The 21,794-nt window shown below is 39.0% G+C and overlaps 1 protein-coding gene across 1 annotated transcript; it reads left to right on the top strand.

Annotated features, from left to right (window-relative positions):
• The first annotated feature begins 4,688 nt into the window (after positions 1 to 4,688).
• Positions 4,689 to 21,794, top strand: LOC139718268 (polymerase delta-interacting protein 2-like). The gene is made up of 11 exons (XM_071629754.1): positions 4,689 to 4,801; positions 11,469 to 11,532; positions 12,730 to 12,827; positions 13,443 to 13,551; positions 14,768 to 14,837; positions 15,346 to 15,456; positions 16,633 to 16,769; positions 17,588 to 17,614; positions 19,056 to 19,181; positions 20,526 to 20,605; positions 21,410 to 21,794. Exons 1-11 carry the CDS (start codon positions 4,689 to 4,691, stop codon positions 21,522 to 21,524), a joined length of 1,050 nt encoding a protein of 349 aa, XP_071485855.1. The 3' UTR covers positions 21,525 to 21,794.

Raw genomic sequence — 21,794 nt, 5'->3', positions numbered from 1 at the left:
TCATTATGCATCACAGTAAAGTACAAAATGTATAATTTTTGCACATACTCACAACACACAAAAATACATTATTATGAGCAAATTAATGCTAAAGCACATGTATTGTGTTTCTTTCTTGAGTGTACATGTTGTCCTTTGTCTTTGCATACAACGTAATTCATCTTTGGTAATACAGTCCATTAATTCATTCCTTGATCCTGCCTATTCATGTAGAAATGTCAATTCTTGAAGACAAAATATCACAAAAATTTGGCTATTTGAAAGAAAATCTATTTCTTTTTGTGTTTTCTGAACATGGATTGGGTCGGGTATTCAGTCTTATGTAATGAGCAAACTATCTAAAGTTCATGAACTTTATGGATGCACTGTTGTTGCCTGTATTGATACTCCTAAAATTTGTTTGATTCAATTATTATTGAACGTCTTCCAGTGAAAGTAAAGGAACATTTTTTTGATGACACATTGTGTCCATGATCCTGCTCCACCCTGACAAAAGGTTGTTTTTGCAGTAATTCAATGGTAAAATCTAGAGTGCATCAGGTGTGTTTTTGTCACAGCTGTTCTGTGATTTCTTGAAAAATGAAAGTCTTCAAAACAGTGAGTCAAGTGTTTGGGTTATTCCATGGCTAGGTAGAATACACTGAATGTGTGTGTGTGTGTGTGTGTGCATGTGTGTGTGTGTGTGTGTGTGTGCGCGCGTGTGTGCGCGTGTGCATTTGTGAAACAAAACAGCACTAGCATTTCCATAACACCTTTTTATCATCAATTACAAAGTAATGTAGCACATCATGTACTCAAATTCTCTGTGTTGTTTGAAGGTTTGCATTGTGAAGATAATGGGAGAGAGAAGTTTGCAGTATTAAACATGTGTATGTACTAGTAGTCCTTTTGCAAGAACTGTTGCTTGGCAAAAGAAGAGCCTAGAAAGAGGAGAGTGGAGGAGGGGAGCGAATTGTGTACATGTTATATCCAACATAGGAAGTATTGCTTACAATGCACCTGTTACACACACACTCATGTAATAACAATTGAATATATAGTTGCAGTTATTGTGTAATAAAGAAATTTATTTTGCACAGATTGACTTTTTTTTTTACCGAGTGTACATATAATTGATAACAAGAGAATGTTAAAGTCATTTCACATATTGATACAATTTACCAAGACACGTCACCTGTGGTGCATTTGCACAATCATTACAAGAGTATACATGACACGTAAGATTGATATTTGATGTAAGCTAAGGGAGTTTTCCAAAAAGCTGTAAATCAAAAGCCCATTACTTGGGTCTCATAAGTCAAGCATGTATGAAATTAAATACATGTACCTTATACTACAGACACATTATGAAGTACAAGTACCGTACAATTGCCATTGATTACAATTCTTTTCTCAACATGTAAATTCTTAGAGCATTAATTGAAACATTTTAAAAAGTTTGCTTTAATTCATCTGAATTGAAAACTCCATTAAACTTGAAATCTTATGCGCAATTCATGAAATGTTTTAAACTGCGTCGAGTTGAGGTCAACATGCATTCAAAATCATTCGATGTGGGGTAATACATTTGTTTGTATTCATATTTTCATTTAAAAAACCTGTATGGTTTTGTGACAAAGGAGTTCTGTACTGGTTCTGTGTAAACATTTCAAAGACTGGGGAATAGGGCGGACCTATACAGACCCTGTGAGTATGATACAGATGGATGTGGTATTTTTGTTTTTCATTTAGTCATTTGTATTTTATTTATCTTTGTTTAGTGCGTTTTGGGGAAAGGCGTATTTCACGATTTCTCTAGTTGTTGACAATAGGCCTACTCTCTTGATACATGTATATGGTGCTGTAACCCAAAGAGAGATGGAAAGCTCAAAGTCCACTTCAAGCATTTCAAAACACTGGACATATACTAATACTCATAGTAAAGTGTATTTTATTAGGCTTATTGAGATTCCTTCCTTTGATATTTGGTGTATTCATTGCCAAGGAAGCAAATGAAGTAGTAGGAAATTATTCTTTGAATCAGTGATTTGTGGGACATATTTGAAGCACAAAATGCTTCAAAAAAGATAAGAACATAAATAACTAGAGATTGTAATTTGTCATTACTGACAAATTAAGGTGATCCGATTTTTTTTTCATCAATGATTCGAGTCCTGATCGCAATAGGCATGACCATACAGGTTTCGTCTGTTGTTAAAAACGTTGGCCGTGTGATGTTTGAATTCTCGTTTAGAAAAGGGAGTCATATCTGCCATCTTTGGTACCAAATTCCGTATACACTAGATAACGAAGATACAACAACAAATACATACGACCTTTGACCCACCTTTACACTCCCAAGATGGCATCTGAGGAAAAAGTGGTTATTTTGTGAAATGATTCTTGCGACATCGTCTATACGTGTGCAAAATATGGGAAAGATAGGACAGGTATTCGCCAAGATACAAGATGAAACATTTATGACCTTTGACCCTAATTTACATACCCAAGATGTTGTCCGATCAAGTAGTTGTTATTTTATGAAACAATGTACGTGACATGAACTAAACATGTGCAGAATATGGGGGTGATAGGGCGTGTTTTTCTTGAGTTATTGCAAAGAAAGTTGCAGAAAGAAAGAAATATCTCAATACATAGAAGTTAAGCTTTAATTTCAACCAAGTTTTTTATCGTGATCCCGACATCGTATGAAATAACAAAATGAAATTTAACGATAGCGCAAAGTCTCAGCTACAACATATTAAAATCTGGGAGAAATTCACCGAAGGGTATGTGAGCTAGTGCTCGATAAAGACAATCATGTCAATTTTCACATTTAAAAAAATTCCCTCCCATAGAGATAACACGTCATAACGAAGAAACAAAAAGAAGTACATATGACCTTTGACCTCAATTTGCACAGACAAGATGGCATCTGAGTAAAAAGTGGTTATTTTGTGAAATGGTCCTTGTAACATGGTCTTTGCGTTTGCAAAATATGGGAAAGATAAGACATGTATTCACTAAGATACAGGATGAAACACTTATGACCTTTGACCCTAATTTACATACCCAAGAAGGTGTCCGATCAAGTAGTTGTTATTTCATGAAATAATGTACGTGACATGAACTAAACATGTGCAAAATATAGAAATGATAGGGCGTGTTTTTCTTGAGCTATTGCAAAGAAAGTTGCAGAAAGAAAGAAATATCTCAATACATCGAAGATAAGCCTGAATTTCAACCAAAATTTTTGACGTGATCCCGACATCGTATGAAAAAACGAAGGGCACACTTACGGTAGCGTAAAGTCTCAGCTACAACATATCAAAATCTGGGAGAAATTTACCGAAGAGTAAGTGAGCTAGTGCTCGATAAAGATAGTCATGTCAATTTTCATTTCCAGAAAAACTGCACTCCCATAGAGATAACACGTAAACTGGTCAAATTTGACAAGGTTACTTTCAATCCATTTTTACGAGGTGATACCATTATTCAATCAAAATTTTGTAATTTTATGTTTGAAAGAACATTAAATAAGCTACAACATACTGAAATCTGGGTGAAAATTGACAAAGGACTAGTGAGATATGCTCGAATAAACTTGAAATTTGATGACGTCATTTTGAAAATTCACTTTTTTTACTTTATTAAGAAATTTGATATCTTTTGATCATTTTGTCAGCATTACCACCCCATGAAGTGACATGTACAACTCATCAGCTTTCAAAATATGTAAAGAAAATGGGGGGTCACCGTCCATCCTGACGAGTAAAATCGGATTTAAAATTGGCGGTTTTTTGGCATAGTTGCACTGTATATCGCCATTGACGCGCGCGCGGAATTTAAACTTTGATTGGCCCGTATGACGTCATATTGAGTCGGATCGACTTGAAACTTGGTAGAAATATTCCTTGACATTTCAGACATTCGATCCGTGCGATAAAACGGGAAATTTCTATTGCATATGAGCTGTGCGTGCGTATATGCGCGCGCGCGTACGCGTCCGTCGATTTTTTTTTAAATGCTGTAAATGACCTGAAACGTGTGCAAAACAATTTTGAGGTTGATTAGAGCATGTTTAAATTTCAACGCGCGCGTACGCGCTCGTTTAGTATGAACGTGACCAAATTTTATGAAATATATCAATAGACCTTGACTTGAACTATATGATATCTTAATTTCATTCAAAAATTCCGTTCCATTAATGAGATATTGATGTAAACGTGATTTCAGATAATGACGTCATAATGACGTCACGGTCAACTGATCACATTGATACACTAGATCTGTCGTCCTTAGGACATGATACATACATGGTTTAAGTTTGAAAGTGATAGGTGGGGGACTTTTTGAGTTAACCGCTGCACAAGATTTGAGGAGAAAGAAATAAAGAAGAAGAAGAAGAAGAAGAAGAAAGAATCCGTACAGATACAATAGGTGATCCGAGAGGATACTCGGATCACCTAAAAACAGACACACAAACTAAGTACCATAGACTTTCAGAACTTGTCAACAAACAGAAAGAGTGAATTTGTTTGTTCGTGTAGTGCGTTTTTTAACGCGCTTATCACGGGATATGTCGTATGGCGCGAGCTAGCTGAGCTGAGTGACTAGTGCAAGGTTTCATCGTGTTGTTCTGTGTGTGTCATATGCATGCGGCGCGCTGTCGATTCCCTCCCGGGGAATAACAAAATACTGAACTGAAAATGGCAGCCACTGTGTCGTGTTTGAGGAGCATATTGCTTCGGAGGGAAAACACACTTTTGTGTGTTGTTTCCCAAAGCTTTTTCCGAAACGACAAAAGATATCTAGCGTCAAAGTAAGTGCAGGTGGATTTATACTGAGTTTTTTTTGACTAATGCTTCAAGGAGGTCTTGGTGTGCCGTGTGCGTGCGAGATGTCAGAGAGTACGAACGTGATTCCGCCATTCATTTTATGTAGTCCCACATATGTACATATATGTGGCCCTTATATGCGTGTACTAAGTGCATGTCCGGTGCGGTGTAGGATCCAGTTATGGAAGTTGGACCTGTAAACTTAATCCTACTGCGGCTTTGTTTTGTTTTGTCCTGTTTTTATGCTACAGCTGTATTACAATTTCACTGTAAATTATATTCTACAGCTAAATTATATTCAGTAGACTACATGCGCTGATCTGTATCATTAGGTTCTGTGTCTGACGAGATTTGATTTGATTTTTTTTTTTTTTTGGGGGGGGGGGGAGGGGGAATTCAGACTTTCTTTTGTGCGTTTTGTTTTTCATGAAGTGATGAATATGTAAATGATGCAGCTGACGATGAATCCCAAACCTCCAGCCTCATTGTTGATCTCAGCCTCAACACATTTTTTAGATAATGTCCAGTAGGAACAATAATGCCAGTATAAACAGGGAGGTGGCCACCTCCCTGACCCTCCCAAAACCAGAAACGTGAATTGAAGTCTTCCATTTTGACAGAAGTAGAGTAGGCTCCTATAATTTATAAAAACCCAAAATTTCGGACACTTAAAGGGACTGTACGGTACTGGTTGAGATGGGGATTCATGTTTTGAACATTTCGTAAGTGAGATAATGAGAAACCTTGTGAAAGAGCGTATAATTTTAGAAGGATTCAACGTTTATTTGATGAAAATTGGTTTTCAAATGGCTGAGATATCCAGAAAAATGATGATGATAAAAGGTGGCAGGCCAAGCCTTTTATTAAGATCTCGGTAATCATGTAGAAATGCACACCATGCACATCTACCATTTCCTTCCTTAATTTGTTAATGAAAACTTCTTGTAGCTATCAGAAATGTCAAGATGGACCATATCTGACGGTTTCATGAAATTTCATAGTCAATTACAGAAGAAAAGTAGCTAATTTTGACTCAAGTACGCCGATCGACGGCTGTGTCAGCGTAGCATGATGGATGATCGATTATGTGGAAGAGCGATATAACGATGATAATCGATCGTAGTAGTCTGTGATACAGCCGCTTGTTTGGTGTTTAACCACAATAATTACGTCGGCTCGACAGTAAAATGTGGAAGAAAGAAAGTGATCTTGATCCGTCTGTTTTTTCATCGTTTTAGTTAATTTTCTCCTGCGTGTGACTGTATATCTGTCAACATTTTTGCTGACTAAATGATGGACAGATAATATGTGTACAAAATGTCAGTAAAAGATATATGAAAAAATGGGAATTATCCATCATGAATATTGCACAATAAAATAGATTTTTACTACAAAACAAAAGCAAATACTGGGGTTGCAGTTTTTGTATACATAATTTTAAAAAATGAAATGGTAAAAGTAAATACTATCATAAAGACAATTACTTTCTACTACTGTCTAAGTTGAACCTATCAATTAAAAACAAATTACTATTTCAATTTCAATATTCTGTTTCTTTTTAGGTAAAATGAGCACTTTATGAGAAGTCCACAATATTGATATTAATACATGATTGTATAACATAACATGCACTAATTTTTGTAATACTATTCTCATTAATTTATTATTTAAATTAGGCCTATAAATTATGTAGATAACTAGAAACAAATCCCCTTTGAATTCAACTTCCTTCTCATCTTCTTTTCTCTTTATCTCTCCCTCCTAATACCGTAATAAATAGCCTAACCTTTTTCTTCCACTTTTCCTTCAACCTCATTCTATTCCCTTCAACACTATTCAAATTAGGTTATTATTATCAACTTTTGTCATGATAAAATCAATACTTGCCACAATATTTAGAGAAAGGATCGATGTCTAAATCCTGGTATGAATAATCTGTATCAATAATTTGAAAAGTGATAATTATGATAATGGCAATGAAAACAAAGAACTATCACAATAGCTCACTTGGACCTTCGACTCAGGTGAGCTAACTAAAAAAAAATACGAAAAAGAAAATAGGGGCTACACGTATTGCACGAGTCAAGTTCGATATTGTTAGTAAGCGGCTAATTAGAGACTACCAGAATCGATTATAGTCGTTGACATCGTTCTCAGCGAAATCGGTACAATGCTTACATCGGAGACTATGTTCGCGACCGACGTACTTTTCAACTCCAATTTCTCATTTTTCTTACCTTTTCGGCTTTCTAATTCCATGAAAACTCTCTGATATGGTTCAATTTAGCATCTCCAATAGCTGCACAAAATTTTATTGACAAACGGCGAAGCGAACGGCAGGTGTGCATTTCTACATGATTACCAAGATCTCTTTGCTTCACCTTGTTTTTGGATATTTCAGCCATTTCAAAACCGATTTTCATCAAGTAAACTTTTGATACCCCTTAGAATTGCATGCTTTTTGGCATCTCATCATTCATAGGGTGGTTTCTGAATATCTTGCAAAACGTTAAAAGCTGAATCCTCACCTCAACCAGAACTGTACACACCCTTTAAGCTTTTTTTGCAATATTTCTTGTTCAACTTAAATAATACTCTACAAAATTATATCTATAATAATGTACAAAAATGTTAGATATATCAACCTACTTTTTCCCAATATTGATTTTGTTAAATACAATGTAGGTCATAAAATTTCACAGAGCCCCCAAATATCACCTTGTCAATTCCCCAAAATTCAGACAGCCTCTCCAAAATTCGGAAACGCATGCAATGTCAATACGCATACAAGGCCACGGAGAAATCCGCGTGCGCCATACCTTGTTGGCGCAAGGGTGCATTGGGGATGTTGCGGCCCCGTTCGTGTCCGAATTTTTGGGACTCTGCACTGGCATTCAGCCCCTGTACATTTATGCACTTGTCAATTGTAGTCCCGGCCCCTGGGTACCCGGGGATGGCCGGGACTTGCAACCAAGTTGGGCGGGGATTTCAGCATTTTTTTCGCCCGGGCAGGTCGGGAATAGACCGGGCTTTGTCAGGGGAAATTCACTTAATTTGCCCCCGTGGATCGGGGATATACAGGGGTGTTGTCGGGGGAAATTCAATTATTTTGCCCCGGTGGGTCGGGAATGGACCGGGCTTTGTCGGGGGAGAGTCACTTATTTTGCCCCGATGGGTGGGGAATAAACCAGGGCTTGCCGGGGGAAATTCGCTCCAACCAAATGGCAGGGATTTGAGGCTGGAATTCTGGCCGGGATTGAGCCAGATTTTGCTTGAGAGTTGACCATGACTTGTACCATTTCCAGTACGGTAATGTGACCATAAATTATTTCGCTTGACTAGCAATGCCCCGCTATTGAGGACTCGGTAACATTGCCCAAAAGTCGCATAAACGCATAAATCACGTAAGAAAATCGAGCCTTGCGCGAAACATGCGCGATTTGCGCATTTCATGAATTTGTCTGACGTGGAACCTTCGATCGTATTGTCCGCCGATGTGCGCCGGATCGGCGCTTTACGCGATTCCATGCGGGCTCAGTCACACTGCCCAAAAGTTGCGTAATCGCATACTGTATACGCTATAATTTTCGCGTGCATAAATTTTCGCGAATTGCCGCTGTCACACATTTTCGCGAGTGGTTAAATTCGCGATTGGGGGACCAGAGAAAATATGAAGTGGCAAAGAAAGTGTGAATTTTCAACTTACTAGCAAATAAGAATGATACTAGTTATACACTGCATGAAAAAAACTTACCAAACTCTGCGAACTAGTAATTTAGAATTCAACATTTTTGAAGTGGTTAAGTCCATCACGCTAGATTTCTAACGAGTGGTCCCCTTGTGATAATGGATTGGCTCTCTACAGTATTCGTAAGTAGACGTGGACGTGCGTAAACAAGCTTAGCCAGTATGGTATGTTCGGTAAGCCGTGACATGGTATACTAGTACTGAAATGTTCGTATCATCAAGGCAAGGGATTCATTTTGGAAGGTAATATTTTCGCGTGTTGTTGATTTCGCGAATAGCTCCCGACTCGGGAAATTCGCGAAAATAAAACCCCCGCGAAATATATAGCGTATACAGTAAATCACGTAAGAAATTTGGTTTTAATTGCGTGCTTGTCCGACGAGAATTTGACCATTTTTGCTGATTTACGCAATGAAAATCACCGATGAATTGCGCGCAAGAACTACGGAAAGATCACGCAAAAATCACTAATAATAAGCCCCAATCATAGACATGAGATGTTAGTGATACATTAGTGATTCATCGATCAGTATTTCATAAGTATTACATGCGCTTATTTGCGTGATCTGTTCGCCAATAATTATTTTTTTCAGTGATTTTCAGTGATACGTAGGTGTTACAAGCGCGAAACATGCGTCATTATTTATGTCTGCTAAATCGTCAGTGGAAATTAAGTCGTTGGTGAACGCGATATTTTCGGCAACATTTTCGCGAACAATCGCTGATATTCCACGCATATATCGCGCATTGTTCGCGTAAGAACCACGCAATCTACGCAAAAATTACGTAAAACACTGCAACACTGCGTAAACTTTTACGCGAAGCCGAGTTTTGAGCTCCTCAAAACCCGGAATCGCATAAAGCGCCGATCCGGCGCACATCGGCTGACAGCTACGAAGGTTCCACATTCCGTTGTAGACACAAACTCATGAAATGCGCAAATCGCGCATGTATCGCGTAAAAGGCTCGAATTTCTTATGTGATTCATGCGTTTACGCGACTTTTGGGCAGTGTGACAGGGCCTCAAAATCCAGTATTTTGAGAAGCTCAAAACTCGGCTTCGCGTAAAAGTTTACGCAGTATTGCGCTGTTTTACTTAAATTTTGCGTAGTTTGCGTTGTTCTTACGCGAACAATGCGCGAAATATGCGTGGAATATCAGTGATCGTTTGCGAAAATGTTGCCGCTATCACGTTCATGTGCGAATCATGCGCGATTCATACGCAATTCATTAGTGATAAAGTGCAGATTATGAGTGATTATCCGTGGACCTTAGTCGTCGCGTACAACCACGAATTCACCCTATTTGGGGCCTTTGCGTGCCTATGCGCTGAAAGTGCGTGGTTTAGTGATTTTTGAGTGATATTTTTGTAGTTCTTGCGCAATTCATCGGTGATTTTCATCGCATAAATCAGCGAAAATTCTCAACGGACCAGCACACACAACCACATTTCTTGCATGATTCATGCGTTTACGCGACTTTTGGGCAGTGTGACCGGGCCTTGAGGGTCGGGACTTGGCCGGGGATTTCTGCACAAATGTTGCCTGGACTGTCGGGGAATTGGCGGGGGATTTCAACTTCAATTTTGCCCGGCCTGCCGGGGACTTAGCGGGGGATTTCCGTGAAAATTTTGCCCGACCTGTCGGAGACTTGACCAGGACTTGGCCGGGCGGTGTAACATCCCAAAATTGCAAGTGGGATGCAAGTCCCGGCCATCCCCGGGTACCCAGGGGCCGGGACTACAATTGACAAGTGCATTATTCACTGCATCGGCACGTACAGAGATTTTATTTTTCTTTTGTTTTCTTGAGGATACCATCACACTCTGAGCTTGCGATAAGGGAAAAATCTCGCAATGGAACGGCGTAATTTTTCAATTTTTAGCGCTTTTTCGGCGACCCCGATTCTTCACACGGGACCTAATTCGCGCGCGCTTTGGAAAAGTTGCGGCAATTTTGCGTTTTTGACAGCAAAATTTGGGATTTTGAATGGATTTTTAGAGGTGACTCGGGCACTTTCCTGTGGTGAGCGAATGTGCCAGTATGTGAAACGATGCGTGTGTTGTGACAGTAGAATTTGCTGGCTTGTGATAAGTGGTACGTGTCCGGATTTTGGAGGCCGGCCGAAAATTGGGGTTCTGACTCTAGTTGATCTAGATTCTAATTTGTTTTCTTTTGTCAGGGTAGAAATCTAGCACAAGCACATTTTAGTAGCAGATATGTAGAACATAGATGGTCCGTAACGTCTAGGCACGTACATGTAGTACTTTGTCTAATATTTTCCCTTACAGTGTATATATACTGTTTGTGCATTTGTCTGTAAATCTTTATGCTTAGACCGTAAAGTTAAAATTCAATATGAATATGTAGTAGACCCTAGTTGTTCTAATGGTAATTCACACATATGCAATGTCATATCGGTAGTGCTAAAAAGATCTAGAATGAACAAGAAACTAGTGAATAGTGTTGTTTGATATTGATGTTGAACTTGAACTTCTTTAGCTTACATGTATATCCTTGAATGAATGAGTACTCTCCCAAAATCGAAGACGCTGTCCGTGAGAGGACAATACAGACTACAGTACTATAAGAGATTCTACCCTTGGAATTTTCAGCTGTCAGCACTACAGCCTTCATCAATAGGATAACCTGTCTTCACTTTGATGTTGATATGTGACGGTGATGAGCGATATGGGGGTTGTTGGTTAAAGCAAGCCACCCATAATTCAACCATATCATACCATATCATGCCAGTATCAGCACAGTCAAAAAAAAAAGAAGAAGAAAGAAAGAAAGGAATAAATACTGTGCTAGCTGCTACTGGGTGTGTAAATTGGCAAAGAAAGCACCATAAGAGGGTTAGATAAGTTGCCATGGTAACGGTGTGTCTGTTTCTGATCCACAGGAAACTTCAAACTGTTGGAAAATTGGAGACTCCGAAGCAGCATGGAAAATATGTCACTGGACAGGTGAGCTACAATGTAGATAACCCTGATAGTGTGGCAATGTTCATGCAAATGACTTGATTGTCTTTCAATGCCTGTGTCTATCTATGCAAGTTTCAGCTAGTTCATTAGATTTTACTCTGTCAGAGTTCATACGGGTCATGGAAAACCTGGAAAGTCAGGGAATTTGACCATGTCTTTTTCCAGGCCTTGAAAGTCATGAGAAATTTGATATTTTCATCAAAAGGTCATGGAAAGTCATGGAATTGCTAAAAATTGTAGAAGTTTATCTGTTGTTTGTGTGAGACGTGTATGTATTCCCTTTGCTTCACTTCGATTTGAGATCAAATTTTTAGTTTAACGTGTTCAAAAAAGAATTTTGTAAAAGTCATGGAAAGGTCATGGAATTCAAGCTAAAATGGTCATGGAAAGTCATGGAATTCAAATCATGAGAAAGAGTGTGAACCCTGTCTGTGGACTGGCGAGATAAGTATATATGTTACCATCTCCTTCTGCAGTGTATCATCCTAAGTATCATTTTTTCACAGTTTGCATGAAATATCTTGCAGTTATCCCAAGGGATTGTATGTAGTATTTCAAATGTGTATGCAGTATTCCATCCATGGATCATCATGTATATTCATGATAATCTAGTTCTTTTGTCATGCTAACTTGCCTTTTCAAATTGTAAACATGCAGTTTCCTCTTATCACATTCATAATCTTGGTAGTCCTTGTCTGTGCAAAGCATGTTACAAGAATTTTAGATGATATTAAAGAGTACAGATGTCTTCCCTTTCAAAAACACTGACAAACAATCAACACAGTTTTTGTCAGCTGACAAGCATGCATATATATGAGATGAAAAGTCAAAAGACAAAATTCATGCATGTATTCTTATTCACTTCAGTTACAATGGCCATCCAAGGCAATCTCAAATTGCGGCCAAACTTTGCATGAGACTGGCAGTACCTAGAGTATTAGCTGCTGATGTGTGGTGGATAATTTCCAGCATGAGAAGTACATTGTAGCACTCCATGTTAGGAGAAGGTGAAATGCATTGCTCATCTGTAGGGCATTTTACCTAGAGTCGTTCATTATTTTTCACACATTTTTTAGACAGTTCAATTTGAAAAGGTCTGTCTAGCTGTAGACACATATGCACCAGTAAATGTTATAATCTTTCTTTTCACCCTTTCTCCATCCCATCCTGTGGTGCCAGTTATTTCTGCATAGGATATTTGGTTACCGAGGCATTCTACTCTTCCCTTGGTTGGCTAGACTGTATGACAGAGACATCGCTGGAAACAAACAAGAGAGGTATGGCATGTCTGTAGCATCAGACAGCATGCCAAACACTGCCAAATTTGTAGGCCTTTGTATTACACACTCAAGTTTGTTATATCTATGTCAAGCACTTCTTCTTCTTTTTTTTGATAGATAGTATGTGAGCCACCAATATACACAAAGAAAGAAAGAGAGAGAGAGAGAAATGGCACCAGTAACCACATGCAGTCTTGTAAGAAATAACTTGTACTGTACCCTGATAATACAGTTCTAATATACCCTGGACATACATCACTACTCTAGCCTAGACAATAAATTCTTCGGGTTTCATTTTTGTTTATTTTGTTTTTAATCTTTTAACAGTGCTTAGCATGGTGCATGTTTGTTGTTGCTTGGCAATTTGTTTCATTTAGGGATTTGCTTAATTGTTTTGTCTCAAATGTCTTAAAGGAAATTAATACTGTTCTCAATGGAAATACCTGTCGGATCATCAACTTTCAAAAGAACATATTGATATCAACATGAAATGAAACCATTACAATGCAAGATGCACAATTCCACTGTTTAATGTAAATTAATGCATCAGTGTGTGTGTGTGTATGCGTGTGTGTTAGTTAATGTTAATGTCTTTGTTCATCCTCGTCACAGATCCACAGAGAAGATGGATGGAATGCCTTTGGACACAAACAAAGAAGTGAAAGGGAAAACACATGTTTACTACCAAGTGCTTATAGATTCAAGGGATTGTCCATTCATAGTAAGTGTCTTGCTCTATATAGCTGTCAATGAAACCAGCATAAAGTTTATGTAAGAATGAATATACATCTTTAAAGCAAAGAATTAATCTGAAGTGTTTTAAAGAGGGATTTAGTAAGGGTGAAAATTTTACTTCATGAAATGAGTACTTACTTAAAGATAATATAAAGTTTCGGTACCTCAAAAGTTTCCCTGAGTTTCCTTGTCTTAGTTTGTGTTTCAGGTTAAAGTACCTTTCATATAACTAACACTGTGAGACTTACTCTTCCCAAAGTGCTCTCATGTCTTAGTAATCATGCAATAATGGTTTTGTACAATACGTGTACATTGATTATCACGGTATTGCGGTACCGCGTTGAGTCAAACTAACGGCTCGTTCGAATTTTTCAGAGCCCGCTCTGCTCTGGTACGAAACCATTATTGCATGATTACTTAGACATGAGAGCACTTTGGGAGGAGTAAGTCTCACAGTGTTAGTTATATGAAAGGTACTTGACCTGAAACACAAACTAAGACAAGGAAACTCAGGGAAAGTTTTGAGGTACCAAAACTTTATATTATCTTTAATTACTGCAGAGGATTTTTCAATATTTCAAGAAACGGAAATAAAAAGGGATTGACATGACAATGTAATTGAGAATTTTGAAATGTTGTGTAGGATTGTACATGTCTGGAAGTTTGTGAACCTGTTGAAAAATGATTCATGTTTGTATTGTTTAAAGAGGGATGTGTAATAGTAAGGGTGAAAATTTTACCTCGTGAATTGAGTACTAACTTAATCACTGCAAAGGATTTTCAGTATTTCAAGAAAAATAGAAAAAAAAAGAGATCAATTGATATTACATTGTAATTGAGAATTTTGAACGTGTTGAAAAATAATTCATGTTTGTATTGTTTGGGCATTCATGTTTGTACTAGCATGACCCCCCCCCCCCCCCCCCCCTTCAATATGTGTATATCCCTGATAGTACATACATGTGTGATATGGTACGTGTTGTTGTTTTTTGTGTGTGTATGTGTGTGTGTGTTTGTGTTATTGTGCACACATTCATGCATCAGTGTGATCTTTATTTTGCTAGCCTCTTGTATGCCCTAGTTTGAATTTACCTTTGGAGGATCCTTTCGAAAATGTACTAGTATGCATAATTTTGATTTGTTGCCTGCAATTGCCATTCTCTTTAAATATTTTCTTTTCTTTTCCTTTTTTTACAATGCAGAGGGCACAGACAGAAGCTGTCACATTTCTGGGAAATCAGGAAAATAATAGGTCTCTGTATGCTATTCCAGGTAGGTGCAATATTCTCATATTATGAATGACTGTGGTAATGGCATGAATGATTATGATGATTATGAGTAGGAGATGTAACTGATGTTGATGGGATGATGACGATGATGATGATGATGATGATGATGATGATGATGATGATGATGATGATAGGGAGGATGAGCAAGAAAAAGATAATGACAGGTAAGATTATGGTAAAATTGAGGAGAGGCAGAGTTGAATTGAAACTGACGATGCAGAGGATGATGATGATGGTGATGATGTTGATGATGATAAGGAGGATGAGAAAGAAGAGGATAGTGACAGGTAAGATTATGGTGATATTGAGGAGAGGCAAAATAGAATTGAAACTGACAATGCAGAGGATGATGATGGTGATGATGGTGATGATGATGATGATGGTGATGATGATGATGATGACTTTTGCTGTTTCAGATGATAAGGTTGGTAGGAGTGATACTGAGAGATAATGATGAAAACTGTTGTAACATTTTTTCCCCTCCTTGACAGGTCTTGATTATGTGGCACACGAAGACGTCCTCCCCTACTCCTCCTCTGGTGAAGCCCATCCCATCAGCCATGAGCTCTTTGACAAGTTCCTGGAATTTAACCCTGGTCAAGGTAAGCAACCCTACATGTAACTTGGTTGCAATCAACTAGGAGAAAAAATACCCAAGTGTCAATAGCAACTTGCTTCTGACCTAAAGTTTCAGTTTTCAAGGAAAATTGTCCATTTTCCTTGTGAGTTTAAGATTTTGCATTTATTATCACGATGATACATCAGATATATTGTCTTGAAACAAATATTCGCTTAAGATTTAGAAAAAATGACTACACTTGAATTCAGTGTGAGTTTTAAAACCATGAAAGTTCAGACATGGGCCGTAAAAGATAAGCGGGGATTTTTTCCCTCTGACCCTATATTGTGCTGTAAGGAAGGCCTCCAGGTATTGTATAATCATAACATGCCCTTGATATTTCACAAAGAATTTTCTAATTTTACATGTCCGTATTTTGTGTAGCTTCCCAAATGATGCTTCACATGTGCTTCTGTCACAATCAAAGACATCTCTAGGCACCATCTATGAAGGTGTTTCATTAATGATTGGCACATTATCACTGGTTTTTTGTTTCTTTCTTTGTTTCTTTGTTTTCAGTTTATCCAAAAAGTGCACTAAGCATTCTGTAATCTGCCAGTCTAGAAGTTTTAGTTCTTGATTCTTGTTTGCTTTTTTTTAAACATCTTTTAAAGGCATGTTATGGTTTTTTGTGTGGCTTTCAGGCTTGTTTACTTGATTCCCAGTCTTTCACTGCTGATCTAGGGACCACATGTCTGAAGCACCACTGCTTTGTTTCTTGTGAGATCAGCTTGCACTTGGGTTGAACTAAAAGTGGTCCCAGTCAGGAAACGGCACTATGTTTATTTTTTTTCCCCCAGTTTCCCTCTGACAACTTGTAACAGATCTAGACATTACCCTGTGAAAATTTGGGCCTGTTTCATAGAGATTGATCATAAGATTGATCTTATGGTTGATGCAATTAAAACATTTTTACGCTCAATCTGCTAGTCAATCTGTGCTGTAAATCAAACATATGCATCTGTATGAAACAGACTGACAATCAGGTATGATCTAACGCTCAATTCACGGAGTTACGCTTAATTAATCAAGCGTAAGATCAATCGTAACTCTTTATGAAACAGGCCCCAGGTCTGAAAAGTATGCATTCACCTGTTAGCCTTTCTGTGGGTTATGTTGACCTCTGACCTCTGTTGGTGATATACCCCTCCCGGCCCAGATCCCCAATTCACACCCAAGGACACACTGAGGGCTTGGCAGGAGAAGAATCACCCATGGCTGGAGCTGTCCGACGTCCACCGAGAGACGACGGAGGGCATCCGTGTCACCGTCATACCGTTCTACATGGGTGCTAGGGTGAGTCTTTGCACCTAGAGAGACAGGGACTGGGGCATATGGGGGAAGAGGGGGTGGGGGCAGGTGAGACAGATAGATTGCTCTTGGCTCATATGAAAAATAGTTTCTACACCAGTAGGGCAAAAGTCCTTGTTAATTAAGCATTGTACTGGATGGAATGTCTGACGTAGAATCAAATTTACGGAATACTGAATGTCAGATTCCTGAGGTATGATCATTTATGAAAGCACTATAAATTTATTGATATGACGTCAACGGATACACAACCAATTTGAATTCACATCATAGAGCAACTGTGAGAGGCCATAGACAGACATTCCAAGAGGTATTTCAAGGGGGAATCACATGCCTAATTTTGTGTATACATGTTGATGAAGCTGATAAGTCCATGCAATAGATTTGGTGGATATTTGAAAGGATTTCTGCAGAGAGATCTGTTACATGTACAAGATCATTTTGCAAGTCATGGTGCTATAACGGGGAAGGGATGGAAGTCGTACAGAAAGCTGAATATGTCTTCTGTCTTGGGAAGGAAATACAATGTAGATGAGATAATTAAAGTGTCACTCTCATCTTACCCCATTGTGAATGCTTGGTAACTGTGGAAGTTTTTTAGTGACTCATTTTTGAAGAGGGTATACAGAGTACCTTTAAATGACAAGCAAGGAGAGACCAAGATTCAAAGAGAAGAAAAGAAACCAATTGCCTCACTTTTGACTTTGAATTGACTTTGCTGTAAATATGTGACATGCATAATGTAATGGCATACTCATGTTCTTTTGTTTGTTTGTTTGGGTTTTTTTCTCTCCCTTGTGCAGGTTTCACAAGACTCCAGTGTATATTGGGTGAGTAAGCCCAGAATGGGAAATCCTATTACAGGGATAAATACAATTGAGCCTTTCGTTGAGCTCCGCTGAACCACGGGCTCAAGTCAGCTGTTGTTCTTGCCTATTGTCTGTCATGTGATGTTTTTTGTGTCCTGCCCATCATCCGTAAACTTCCTATCTTTGTCTTCTTATTCTTAGCTTCCATGAGTCAAAGGGCTGATCTGAACTATTGTGATTGCTTTTATCTATCAGGCCTCATACATCAGGCACTATGCATTATATGCCAGCAGACATGTGTTAACTTTTTACATTTTTGGTTGTTTTTTTTTTCTGTTAAACCCATGGTCCAGTTTTAACCACACATGGCAAGGCTCATGCTTCGAGATAGGAGATGAAATGTTTTTTCGAATGGTTCATGTACGTATTCCCCCCCCCCCCCCCACCCACCCATGGGACCCAAGGGTGGGCCCAAAAGATACAATAGCGATTAAGTTTTTAAAATCTCCAGATCTGGATCCAGAAGTAATACAACCATGTTGTATTGAGATTCGATACATGTAGAGGTGAAGACTTTACTGATAAGATGGTCGTGACTGTGGAAGTGGTGGCCTGATTTGGCACAAAGAGGAAGGGGGTTGGGGGAACAAATTAAAGAGGGGCCCCAAGATAGAATTTACATGTTCATCTTCTCCTGCCAAAATGCATAATTTTTGTACCAAGCTTGGTGGGAAGCATCCCAAGAGGTAGGGGAAGTGAAGTTCTTCCAGTGTTTCAGGTTCACTGTTGGTCCAAGGTAGAATATATCAAAGAGTTTTTAGAGGTCTCCTTCTTTCCAGAGCCAGAAGTTGTACAACCGAGTTGTATTTCAGCTAGACACTTCTAAGAAACAGAGAACATTTAGGTGTTCATGTCGGTGGCAGTTGTGAAGAGATCTGTGCAGACGTAATAAGTAAAGATATGATCATGCTTTACTGTTTAAAATAAAGAGATAAATTTTAAAAAAGATAAAAATCAGTCATCACTGCGATAATTTGTATTCTGATATCCCAGTCGTGCCAAGGTGGGTCAAGAGTTGAATGCCTTAAGCCCGCTGCGCGCTACACGACCTGAGGTCATACGACCTCACAACCATCAAACCAGGTCATGTGACCTGGCACCGCATGAGACCTGACCTAAGGACCTGCAACCTGTCTCCACACACTTTAGCACACAGTGCACTTGCAGCTAGCAGCTAGCTAGCTATAAACACACGACCACTTGACAAAATTCAACATGCCAAAACTTTCCGACCAGGTCTTGTGACCTAGTCCTACAACATGACACTTGGGTGTTTGGTGATGTCAAACCGACAGTCGGAAGATTGTACAACCTCAGGTTGTGTGGTGTGCGGCGAGCTTTAGAGAGAGTAGCAGCTCATTTGAGCGACTTCCTGTATGTTCTCTTTCGTGTTTCCTCATAGTGGAGGTACTGCATCCGGCTGGAGAACCTCGGTGATGAGACGGTGCAGCTGAGAGAGAGACACTGGCGGATCTTCAGCCTATCTGGTACTCTGGAGACAGTGAGGGGGAGGGGCGTGGTGGGCCAGGTGAGACTCAGAACCAAGGCAGCTGTCAAGCTGTAATGCTTATTCGTTCATTACACCAGTACAAACAGATCCAACGTGGCAGCAAAATCTGCCATTACTGTGGTGTCCCACGCGTGCACGCATGTGCAAATGCATGATATATACTGTATACGCCATATATTTAGTGAGTCTAAATTTTCGCGAATCGGGACTTCCCGACAATTTTCGTGAGTGGTTAAATTTGTGATCATGAAGTACTGTACTGAATGGAGAAATGTATAGGTGTGCGTCACATTCATATCAGGATCAGAATCATTATTTTTGCGTGTCTTTAATTTCTGGAATAGCACCTGACTCGCAAAATTCGTGAAAATAAAAACCTTGTGAAATATTCAGAGTATACAGTATTGTGACTGGCTTGCACCCGTTGTAATATATGTCATGCATTTGGCATACGCTTGTGTGCTTGGGACGTTGCAGTAATGGTGGATTTTCTGCCAGGTTGTATTAGTCTGTAGTGGAGACTTAGAGGAAAGACATCTGATACAGTCAAACCTGCCTTAGCAATCACTTCTCGATATTGACTACCTATCCCTAGTGACCACTTACAAAAATTCCCTGTGCAGAAATCCTGTAGTGAGGACACGATAGATAAAACCACCTGCCTAACACAACTAGTGACTGCTACTTCTGTGTGACAGCCTAGATGAATGTATGCTTGCCTCCAGGAGACAACAAAAAATGAAATGAAAAAAAAATAATTTTTTACTGCAAAAACAAATGTGCACTTCTTGTGAGAATTAGAGCCATTAGACATCAGGGGACCGTTTCATAAAACTTTTTGTCAGTGATTTACACTGACAACTGTTAAAAGCTACTGAAATCCTTGCGTCTGATTGGCTGATAGCGAATTTGTCGGTGAAAACCTCCGACGAACTCGTTGATGAAACGCCCCCCTGATTAGCTATTAGAATGAGGGCGACAGAAAAAGTTCTGAAAAAGTTACCTGAACCCCCTTGTTTGAACATAATATAGATACATGCCTTTTTAGAATTGTGATACAACACTTGACATCCCTTCAGGAGTCATATTTTCCCCCATGAGATTACACTTTCAGGAAGTGAAAATCCCTGAGGGAAAATATCGTTTGAGGGGGAAATAGGACTCCCAAGGGGCCGTCAAGTGTTATATTACAATGATAGATTGTCAACATGAATACACATCACTTCATTCTAACCCCATTGGCAGCCAGTCAAATTCTTGAATTGTATCACCTGACTTGACTTCACTGCATTAGTCACATGATTGCATTATGACCAATCACCGACCAGTGTTAACAGAAACCATCTAATCTTTGACCCTCAGGAGCCCATATTATCCAAGGAGCAACCTGCCTTCCAGTACAGCAGCCATGTGTCTTTGCAAGCACCCAGTGGCCACATGTGGTAGGTAGCACCCTTCTCTCTGACATCTCCTCTCACTCAGGGCTGTATCAGAGCTGGATTAGGTCTTATGAAACATTTGCAGGGAGTCTAGGGACAACTGCTCCACACTTCTGATATTTAGTATCAACAACCTTGTCATGTGATTTTGTAGCTGTCTGTTTAAGTGCTTCTGACATTTCTTATCAAGAATAACCTTGGTTAGGCAGTTTTAGCAGCTGTCTGCAGAAATTCTTCCAGTATTTATTATCATAAACAATTTTGTTGATGTAGTCAATGTACCAGTGGTTTTCGTTTAATGACACTTCTAGTATTAATCATCATCAACAGGCTGGTTTACACACTCAGTTTCCGTATGGAGTGAAAAGAGATGGTGTGTGTGGCTTATTCATGTGTACTGACAAAACTGCATGGCATGACAAATGATATTTTAGGTGTCAAAGTCCATTTCTTCTCTTTGATTTTGAAATTATATCACTTGGTCATATTTCAGTCATGATATACAGTAAACCTCGGGTAAGTCAACATCGTATAAGTCAACAAATCGGGTAAAGTTGTTGCAATGAAAGTCCCAAATTTTTGTATTCTTCACTTTTGCATACACTTACAGATTTTCTCCCATCCCATATGTGTCTACATGCATGGTTTACTGTAACTCTGTAGTAGCAAGCATGATGTTTAGATGATGATTGAATTCAACCACTGTTTGTAGAATTGAACACTGAGGAGAGTGAGATGTAGCATTTACATCTCCCAATTTTTTAATATTGCACTAACCTCCCTGTGTGATTATCCTTTGTCCTAAAGGGGAACATTTCGGATGGAGAAGAGCGACGGGCAGACGTTTGATTGTCGTATCCCACCCTTCACGCTGGAGAGCAAACAGGACGACCACTCCAGCCCACACAGCTTCTTCTGGTAAAGGACATCGCAAGGATGTCTTGGGGGCTGCTCGATGTCAGCGCCGTGGTGAAAATTTCTGCTTGAGGACAGCCAAACTGATGCAATATGATGTCAAACATGGACAGGCAGCATCAATTTGATTATTATTTTTTTTTTGAGTATGGAAACTAGCGGAGCAATCTTACACGTATCTTGATGCTCAGAAGGTGGAAATATTTCCAAAAGTGACTAATTTCAGCATCAGACAGTTGATTGCAGACATTACATACGGTGTGTTATCTGCCTGATC

Source organism: Diadema antillarum, unplaced genomic scaffold (assembly GCF_040938485.1).
Source record: "Diadema antillarum isolate AM-2024a unplaced genomic scaffold, OU_Dant_1.0 scf00000008, whole genome shotgun sequence".
NCBI classification, from domain to species: Eukaryota; Metazoa; Echinodermata; class Echinoidea; order Diadematoida; family Diadematidae; genus Diadema; species Diadema antillarum.
The sequence above is the reverse complement of the archived record's forward strand: the minus strand, read 5'-3'. Positions and strand labels throughout refer to the sequence as shown.

Coding starts and splice junctions, on each gene's coding strand:
- LOC139718268 (XM_071629754.1), top strand. CDS start 4,689: ATGGCAGCCACTGTGTCGTGTTTGAGGAGCATATTGCTTCGGAGGGAA. Junction 13,552..14,767: donor CAAGGGATTGTCCATTCATA/GTAAGTGTCTTG, acceptor TTTACAATGCAG/AGGGCACAGACAGAAGCTGT. Junction 16,770..17,587: donor CGTTCTACATGGGTGCTAGG/GTGAGTCTTTGC, acceptor TCCCTTGTGCAG/GTTTCACAAGACTCCAGTGT.